General features: G+C 46.5%; 1 protein-coding gene across 2 annotated transcripts in view; it reads left to right on the top strand.

Moving 5' to 3' along the window:
* Nucleotides 1–284: 284 nt before the first annotated feature.
* Nucleotides 285–10,700, top strand: part of LOC137438998 (latexin) — a 43,434-nt gene continuing 33,018 nt past the window's right edge. The window contains exons 1-2 of one of the 2 annotated variants that reach the window (XM_068134546.2): nucleotides 285–360; nucleotides 9,457–9,642. In XM_068134546.2, the coding sequence (XP_067990647.1) occupies nucleotides 316–360; nucleotides 9,457–9,642 (231 nt within the window). In that variant the 5' untranslated portion in view covers nucleotides 285–315. Of the gene's footprint in view, nucleotides 448–9,456; nucleotides 9,643–10,700 lie in introns of both variants that reach the window. The other variant, XM_068134545.2, reaches the window with a different exon arrangement.

The following is a 10,700-nucleotide window of genomic DNA, read 5'->3' as shown; positions in this document are numbered from 1 at the left end:
GACATGTATTGTGTGTGCGACAAGGAAGAATCGATTCAATTTAGATGAAGATTTTGGATCCGGATCCGGCTCGTAGAATTTTTTAAGTGGTTCTTCACCATTGAGTGATATGGCCAACCAGGCGGAGGTATACTCTCTACTGAGTGCAGTCTAGTTGCCTTTGAATCCCTACCAGGACGTGGTGTTCATTTCCTGTGAATCTTTACCGGGCCGATGTGTTCACCTTTAACGAGACTGCCGTTCATTGGTTCTTTCTGGTGTCCCTCCTTGGAAACGTCACAATCAGCTGGCGCAGTCGAGCCGCTTCCTCGTTCCATGCTCGGGCGGAGACGCGGGAAAAGAAGGCTCGTGTCCATGTCGGTAAGGACATCCAGATGGCTTACTTTTGGTTTTCTCGCTTCTCCTTACAACTCGATTCAAAACTTTGTTGGATACCACTTGCCGAAGGTGATCTTGTGCCTCTCTTGTCTCGCCGGCACATCCACCATAGCATAGGTTAACTTTCTTAACCATTCACTAAGATGACTTTATAAACGTCAACCTTGTCGGATCACTGCATTTAGCAGGATCTCCAATGTTCCTGCTCAATCCTCAGGGCCGACCAACTCTTGGTCGCTGTTTAAACTTGTAGGTCATGTGATCCACAAGCGAAGGTAGACCCAACACCTGGATTACCTTCATGAAGGATGTTGTTCCCCACAATGCAGCTTTGTCTGTGCGGTAACCACAGATCGCATTCTTAGCCAGAGGTTTTGAAGCCAAAAGGAAAACCTTTTAGTCCGATTTGGTTGGAGCAGCCGTCAATGAATTCACCTTTAACCTGGGTTTGATTCCAAATTCACGATAAACGATTACCCTGCATTTTGTGAAAGTCGCCATCGTATTAGTAAGTGTACCATGCCTAGGATGGGATGTTATTAGCAATGGACACCTTTGCCAGCATCTGCTGGTGGATGTTAAAGATCTTATACCAGGGCGTATGCGAAGAAGAGTAGGTCATCGTCCGTCTTACCTGGAAACAAATTATATTTGCCGCCAAAACAAACTCTGCTCCTTATGGCGGTCTTCATTCAGTGGTGGGCAAAGGGATCCCCCTTCCCACCCATGGTACAATCTTCCGCCATACATGACAATTCTGCACTTGTCCTTCAGTGGACTAAATCAATACAGCAGACACAGAAATGAAATGACACGACACACACACACACACACACACACACACACACACACACACACACACACACACACACATATTCACACACACACACACACACACACACACATATATATATATATATATATATATATACACACACACACATACACACACACACACACATATATATACACACACACACACACACACACATATTAAATATCGACCGCCGTGTATAAGTTAAGGTGTATAAGCAAGCAGTTTCGGCGCAGTTCGGAGTAACTTGTTACGCAACCGTGATTAACACCACAGTTACGGATGGCCGATTTGCGAGACTTTACACTCCCGAGGCGAAAACTCAATGGCGGATTCAAGCTCAACACAAAGTTAAACGCGCGGAATGGCGGACACAGCAAAGCTCCGCCCGCCGCCTTATCTACTAAAATCAAACACCCAGGAAAACTGCGTTCAGATATGTACAGAAAATAATATAAGGATTTATTATTTATAAGTAAAGACAGTGAAAAAGCCCGCGCCGGTAATCTATCTATAATTCCACTAATCTCTGTCTGTACGTTTGTACGTCTGTACGTCTGTTTGTCTGTGACCGCTGTTTCTCGACAACCACGGGTCCGATATACTTTTAACTTGCCAGGTATATTGCTGGGGACCCGAGGATGTGCCTTTTCAAGGTTTCATATTAATCGGACAATTACTTACCGAGCTATGTCCAAAAAACGATTCAACCAATCAGAGAGCAGCGAACGATCGCGTGTGCCGAACGTGGAGGACACACTCTGCCTCGGATGGCACATTTGAGAGCGTATTCATTTATTTCACGTTTGCAAACTATGTTGGCGCTATGTTGGCGTTAAACTATGTTTTAAAACTAATAACAACGAATTTGCGATTCATTCGCTTTCCTGCGCGTTTGTGCACGCGATGGCGATTTCTTTACCAAACTCCGGAAGCCGTTCGCTTTGGACCAAACCATTGCATGTAAATAGAGGGGGGGGATTGTCACCGTACTCGCAAGCCGTTCGCTTTGGACCAAACCATTTCATGTAAATAGAGGGGGGGGGGGATATAATTTTAGATATAGATATAGTACGGGCAATGCCCTAGTACTAATAAATCGAATAAGCCTAAATTGGGATCCCAGACACAACAGATATCAAACACGATACGAGGGAGGTGAATACGAAAATAACACGTCTTTTTGGTTTATGCACAGTGTATTCGCGGGTACGGCCTTATCTCGTCCTTGTCGTCTTGGTGACCGCCGTCCAACACCCGGCTCCTTTCGGCCCCGATGTACCCACGAGGCCTCGCTCCAAGTTCCACAAGCCCCGATCGCACACCACGAGGTCCCTCGCTCCAAGTTCCACAAGGCCTCGCTCCAAGCACCACGCGTCTGACGCGTGGCCAGCGGCTCCACACGAGGTCGATCTCCACAAGGTCCGTGCACCAAAGGTTCAACGTAAGCTGCACAAAGCAAGCGAACTCCACTTGACTCGACTCTCTTTTGGGAGTGCTGGCAGCCAAGTGCCAACTGTTCGGTGCCAACTGCCAACTCCGACGAACTCTCCTGCTGTGTGCCAACTGCCAACGAACTGCTCCGAACTCCTCACGAACTGCTGCGAACTGCCACGAAATGGCGTCCGACCGTCCTAATATCTCTGGCCGATGACGTCACATTGGCGCACTCCTCAGCCAATCATAGCCTCCCAACTCGCCGGCTCGCCCAGGTCACGCCCTCTGCGGCATGCTCCACTCTCCCGTCCCCGACCCCGCGGTGCTTGTGTTATAACACGTGCCAGGCGAGGTTTGTAGGCCTTGGAGGTGTAAACGGTGGCGGCCAATTGTGGCGGTGTTTTTGGCCTGGTTTCCTGTCCATTTATTCCGAAGTCATTGTCAGGGAAAGGAATTATTTAATGTTGCGCTAAGGACCTAACTAATGTTTATGTGGTTTGCAGTGCCATAATGGACAAAGGTTTGACTACTAGGTGAGACTCACAGGGGCGTTACCTTTAATCCCTCACTATTTAACACTCGAACCTCCAGGTAGGTCCACAATCATACATCTTCCCCCGACAACGCCTAAACATCAAGAACTTATTACATGTAGAGTCCCTGTCACGACAGCCGAATACCTACCTATTCAGATCTACCTAGCTCTAGATGTTGCTCTACCAAATTCATAACACAGCCCCCCCCCCTGGAACCGTAGCTCCTGCAAGGTTCACCGCAGGCGCTACCATTCCAGCCTTAACACTTACTGTCACACACTTAATTAACCTATGAAATAAATCAGGAAGGGCTGTGGGAAGTGAGTCGGACTACCTACCTACACTTCCTTAACATGCTGAACCCCTTAACCATCATGCAAGTATGTACATTTTCTTCGTTGTTCCTGTGGAGGGAGGAAACAAACAACACACAACACTAACTTAACCACAAAACTTAACCATCTTTCCAAACTCAAAACTCTAACCTTTGTACATACCCCGGTCTACAGACCGCGTCCCCCGGTGGATGCCACAAGACACAACCTTACCTGCGGGGCCATCCCCAATGCATCCCCCTAAATAAATGCATCCCCCAACACCCTAACCCTAACACACACACACACACACACACACACACACACACACACACACACACACACACACACACACACACACACACACACATATATTGTTACGGTTATCACCGACCTTCCTGCCCTTACCAAGGGGAGATTAAGCCCCTTGTTCTTTTTGGGCCGGCGCAACCGAGAGACTTGAATCGCCCCTCCTGGGCAAACGCAAGGTAGGGTTTCGGGACAATTCTCGCACGTACCTAAATACCTGCGCCGCCGCAGAAGCGGGGAATCAAGCCTCGCATGAGCCACGTGTAATTTGAGTATACCGAGCGGATTGCGTACCACGTGATCCGTGCAGTTTTCTAGTATTGGAACCCGATTAGAGCGGTTATATTCGTACCACGCTTAGTCAATGATGGAAAAGACGAGACGGTCGAATAAGGGAAGAACACAGGTTTAATTATTATTATGTACAATTATCGGAAGAAGCACAGAGACACAGAGCAGTCTTAATCAGTCTTATGTTAACCCCAGACACGGGCCCGATCACATTCACAAGGGGGAACTGAAGGTAGGATGATGTTCACTCGCTGCCTTGGTCGTCCAGGAACAGCTTCGCCCGGCGTGGCTCTCCACGGTCACAGCACGTCCCACGATGAAGGCAAGCAGGCGGTCGGAGGGATCCTTGTAGCACGTCTCTCGAACAAAGGGCACAGCAGGCAGGAGGGAAAATGTACGCATCTCTCGCCAGGCTTGGCGGTTTTCCACAGCGCGTTTAGTTGCCGGCGCGCTATCACTCGCGTAACCCAATAGAGGCTCTGCCTCAAGCTCAACCGAGCATTTAATTGGTAAGAGCGCTTATAGCTTGGTTCATGCGCGTCTTCTCTCAGAACTCGTAACTTGCTCAACACTCGAGTGCCTTTCCCATAAGAACTTTCAGAACTCCGAACTTGTTCAAGCGCCTTCCTCCACAGAACTACTCAAGCTCAACACCCAGCGCATGCCCTTCTCACAACTTCTCAAGCTCACCACCCCGCAGAACTGTGGTGGGGGCTTCGCACAACGGGTTATATTGCCAACCCCCTTAGCCCTCTCGAATGTTCTAACCACGCCTTGTGCCGCAGTGCCGCAGCCACTCCCTTCGAGCCCTGATTGGCGGCTCACTCTTACCGTCTGCTTCTCCTCCGCCCTCCTTCGGTCTTGCCTCGATTTGCTAGGCCTGCCTCGTGTTAATTTGCGCCAAAAGTCAAAAGCGGCATAAGACGGCATAAGGCAATGAAAGGGACCTAAATCTCATTATTCTACTCAACGCAAGACTAACACAGGAAAAGGACTATGCTTATATTTACTATGAAATAACTGAACTATCGCGAGGCTACATGTTGTAGTGTGACTAAACTATGAGGGGGAAATTTAACCTTTATTGTACAAACTCAAAACCGCAACACTATATAAACACACACACACACACACACACACACACACACACACTCATATACACACACTCATATACACACACACATATACACACACATACACACACACCACCTTCATATTGTTGAGTAATCTACAGTAGGGCAAAAAATGTGTCTCTTTATTCCACACGTACATATGGAGGGAATTTTGAATACGCCTTTCTATCTACACAGCCAGGAACACCCCCTCCCCACAAAACCACCTGGTAGGACTACAAAGTGCATGCTTTGAACCCTGCCTCCACCATTTAATAGCATTGCCAGAGTAACATCTGCCTCTACAATCACAACCTTATGCCAAAGATAGAGAGTTGTTTCTAAAAACAGAGCGGAGTATGAGGTAGGTTTGGAATTCTGCTGGATAGAAAAAAAGGATTGTGGAAATAAATGAACTGATACATTTGCGTTGATCAATAAGGTTTGATAAATCGATCATTGATGAATACTTTCAGTTTTCATGCAGAAGACATTGGCTTCGGCAATGCAGAACACTACGGAAAACTTAGCAAATGTCACTCTGTCTCTTCCAAAGTACCATCGATCAAGCAAACCCTCCCATCTACTTCCATAACAAATCTCTCGAGGTTCATTCAGCCCCTCAAAACGTTGGGCCTCACCATCATCCTTGATCCTTCATGGGCAAACTATGTATCTAAGTTGGCCTCAAAGGTAGCTGCCAACTGGGCATCTTCAGTCGAGCATCGTCTTTTTCTGAACTTTTACTTACAAGGTCTTCATCCACAGCTCGTTGGAGTACTGCCCTCCACTCTAGGCTGGCGCACCTGCCTCATACCTTGGACTTCTTGATGCCATGGAAACGAGGACCCTCAAAATCATCGGAGTCTCATGTGAAGGAACTGAATCTCTGGGCCTATCATTCCCGCATCGCAGATACCTCGGAGGCCTTTGGTGTCTACCACCACCTATCTGATGTTGCACCATCTGCCATTACCTGCCTAGCCCCACCCCCTCCCCCATTGCCCCCCCCCCCTCCACAAGGTTTCTGCAGGGCACACACAATCTGCTAGTAACTTGCTTCTGGTTAAACTCCTAAATTCCAGTCGCACTACCCACCACCACTCATTTATTCCTTGATCTTTTTTCTCACCTGTGGAACCAACTTCCTATGTCTACAACTATTGAGGATGCCTCTTCGTGGTGGTTGTACCCCCCAAAGCAAGTCGGAGGCCAAATCTTCCCCATTCTTTCCTGCTGCCCGGATTGGTCAGGGCAGGGCGGTCACGGTCAGAGTGCCGATCAGTCCCCATGGACCAGCCCGTTCCCTCTTGTGTCTCTCTCTTTCTCTCCTTCTTTCTCGATTGTGATTCGTACAAATGAAATGTAACCAACCTTAAACCGCCCCCCCTCTGTACAGACCATGTACACGCCAGCCCCAACCCTCTACCTTTCCTTCATGCATCTATACTATTAGAGATGTCTGTCTGTCTTTGTTGCCGTTTTTCTCTGAGATGACCGAACTGATCTTTGGAAACCTGTCAGAGGTTCATCAGTGAGTGCCATGAAGTGTTTAAGGCAAACTAGAATGACACTCTTCGATGTCACGACGTCAACTGATATGCCTCCACCCACATTATTACATCATTATAATACTTAATAATAATAATAATAATTCATTTATTTTGTATAGCGCTTTTCCAGAAGCCCAAAGGCGCTTTGACAGAGTGGAAAACATAATGCATAACAATACATGAAAACAACAATTGCAAAAAGACAAGAATCAAGAAAACAAACAGCAGCGATATACGGCATATATATAAGACAAGAATCAAAAAGACAAGACAAGAATCAATAGGGAAATATTTAAAGCAAAAGGAGGGAGAAGGAGAAGAGATAGTCAGGGGTTAAATGCTGTGGGTTGAATGTTGAATGCAGCGTTGAACAGGTGGGTCTTTAGTGATGTTTTGAATGTGGTGAGTGAGGAGGAGTCTCTGATGGTGTGAGGTAGTGAGTTCCAGAGGGTGGGAGCAGCGATGGAGAAGGCCCTGTCCCCCCAGGATCTGAATTTGGTCCGGATGGAGGGGGTCAGGAGGTTGGTACCAGCAGAGCGGAGGTTGCGGGTGGGAGTGTGTCTGGAGAGGAGGTCAGCCAGGTAGGATGGGGCCAGGTTATGGAGGGCTTTGTATGTCAAGAGGAGGATTTTGTATTGGATTCTCTGGGGGATGGGGAGCCAGTGAAGCTTGTAAAGGACGGGGGTGATGTGGTCACGGGTCCGGGAATGAGTGAGTAGACGGGCAGCGGAGTTCTGAATGTATTGGAGTTTATTGGTGATTTTTGAGGGTGATACTTGTATCAAGTTTGATTTAAATCCATTCAGCTGTGCCCAAGTTAGCACATTGTTACCTGACATGACCTCTGAACTTTGACCAATTGAACCCAAAATGTAATCAGTTCATGCTTACAACATTATACAAACCTGTACCAAGTTTGAATTAGATCACTTCAGCCATTCTCAAGTTAAAGACCAATTACAGATTTGACCTTTGACCCCAAAATCTAAATAAGTTAATCTTTACATCATTATACATGCCTGTACTAAGTTTGAATTGGACCACTTCAGCTGTGCTCAAGTTATAGACCTATTACAGACTTTGACCTTTGACCTATGACCCCAAAATCTAATCAGTTAATCTTTACATCATTATACATGCCTGTACTAAGTTTGAATTGGATCACTTCAGCTGTTCTCAAGTTATAGACCTATTACAGACTTTGACCTTTGACCTATGACCCCAAAATCTAATCACTTAAAATTTACATCATTATACATACCTGTACTTAGTTGGAATGAGATCACTTCAGCCGTTCTCAAGTTATAGACCTATTACAGATTTGACCTTTGACCTCTTGACCTCAAAATCTAATCAGTTCATCTTTGCATCATTCTACATAAGTGTACCAAATTTGGTCTGAATCCCATCAATGGTTCACAAGTTATCACGGTAACAGGATTTGTACCTAACATGACCTCTGACCTTTGGCCTTTGACCTCATGACCCCAAAATGTAAGTTCATCTTTACCTCGTTATGCACACCTGCTCCAAGTTTGACTGAGATCCCTTTCGCTGTTCTCAAGTTATCGCGGTAACCAAAACTTATCACGGACAGACGGACGGACAGACAGACGGACGGCCGGACAGACGGACGGACAGCCGGACGGACAACCCGAAAACATAATGCCTTCGTCGGCGGAGGCACAAAAACATTTTTTGGGGGTAATTTCGAAAAAAAGGTTGCTTTTTAAAAATCACTTTATAGTGCCTAAGCCTTTGTAGCTCAGCAAAAGGTAATACTGGTATTACATGATCCCTGACTCCATTCCTCAGCGGGTGTAGGGAAGTGTTTTTAGGCCCCCACAAAAAAATGGGAAAAATACAAAATTCAATTTCTTCAAATACCAATAGGATGACAACAGCACTGGGCAACGCTGGGTACCCCTGCTAGTATTAATTAAATAGGTGACCATTTCTCACATCCATAGCGAGGGACATGAGTGACACATACCAGGAGGGACATCACCTGCAAATAAAGAGCAAAAGACAAAATGTCACATCCCCCGTAGTTGTAGTAAATATTGGGTTCTTTACAAATAAAATGGCTGCCAGTCGGCCATCTTTGATCGCATCGCGATACAAAATGATGTGCCTATGTATTCCATCATGTGTTGCCTTTGTGCCAAGTATGAACAAAATCGATCCACACATGTCCGACATATGGTTGCAGATGGACGGCCCAGTCCACAAGCCTCCGTTTTGGACTAAAGTCCAACAGGGACTAATAATAACGCGCTGCACACGCCTAATGTATCAATTTTGATTTTGGGAGCAAAATAAATAGTGTACAGAATGCGGAGACCATACTAACTGTACACCAACCTGATGTATAATGTATCCTGGTATTCCAAGGTTTGCGTATATTGTGGAACACGTTCCAAGAAGGATCGGATGAAGCATTCTCAATGTCGCCTGCACCAAGTCAGGTGCAGCACGAACAGTATATCTAAATTGTCACCAAAGGGTCCATTTTGTACATTTGGTAAATATGTACTCGGGACGATCAACACGGATCAATGAGTAACCCAGGTCGGCCTTCAGGCACAGGGAGGGGGTAACGACCGTCAGTGGTAACTCGTTTCTATTTCAGCAGGAATAAAGCTCTTGAGCGTTATCATGGTAATTGGATTATTGGCCGTGCTAACATTTATGTTTATCTTTACTGCCGAGGGCTTGGCACCTCAAGGCAGCGATCCTCGCCGGGTCTTCACCACGGGATGGCCGTGCAACCTGCGAGCCATGGAGCAGGTCCGTGCGGCGCGAGCGGCGCGTTATGCCGTGGACTTCATGAACGCACAGCACGGCTCTCCACTGCGCTCTTATGACCAAGGCAAACTGCACTCCTGGAAACGAAACGTAAGGTCTTTTTACCTTGAAACACCGGTGTGCAGGTTGAGAGTCCGTTTTGATGAATCGATTTGGGAGCGACAATGCTGAACTTGTTAAAAAAATATTTATACTAGCTCTTTGATCCCAAAGTTCTAAGAAAAAAAAACATTTATCTTCTACAAATGTCTAATTCTTTCACAAATATTAAGTACTGTAGTTTCTCGATCATAGACTGACGTATGTCGATAGACAGACAAAGTTAACCAATACATAATTTTCAAAATGACGGATGAATGCTAATGAGGCTCTAAGCGCATGCGCGCTGTGTGTGTGTTTACACTGAATCGGTTCTGCTCGACGGGCGTTTTTAAACTGCCGTTGCGAGCACAAAATCTGGAATTCAAATCGTCTTTTAAACGTAATTTTGTGCATTTAGATGAAGAGTGGAAATTTTGAAATGGTTTCCCATTAAATGTTCTTTGCCGAAATGCAAATATGACTCGCAGGAAAATAGGAATACGAGAAATATCTGCGTATGAGTAGTCGGGTTCATGCCATTTGCTGTTAATACAACCACCTAGTGGCGGCTGTGATTATAACACACACAAACACATGCAAACATTCAATTTGAAGATGGCGGTGATGGGGATGCTGCATTTTGTGCCGCCTCCCTCTCGCTTGGGATAAAAAGTACCGAGGCCAGCGTCAAATTCATCAGTATTGAAAGCAATGAAGAAAGAGCTGAAAACTTCAGGTTTGATGCGACGACATGTGCACTCCGCTCCGCCCAATGCTGTTCAGCATGCATTTGTGACGCGGCCTGGCCCTGCAGCTTGATGGGACTTGTGGTCCCCGTGCTTCTGGGAGACAAGGCCCGAGCTTTTGCTAACTCCCTTTTTTCAAAGTTTCACCTGTTGAGGATGAGAGAGACCAAGTTTTGTGGAATCTAGGACCAAATACAATGGCTTTGATGTGAGTGAGAACCAAGCCGGTGCGGCAGCTTTGATGGGGCAAACGGCCACGCACATTGCGCCCAGAGTTGAGCCGATCGATAGGCGTATGGGATGCGGACTGGTGCAGCACGG

Source organism: Myxine glutinosa, chromosome 13 (genome assembly GCF_964187855.1).
Source record: "Myxine glutinosa chromosome 13, kmMyxGlut1.1, whole genome shotgun sequence".
Taxonomy (NCBI): Eukaryota; Metazoa; Chordata; class Myxini; order Myxiniformes; family Myxinidae; genus Myxine; species Myxine glutinosa.
Note: the sequence above shows the minus strand (reverse complement) of the source record. Positions and strands in the feature narration are given on the sequence as shown.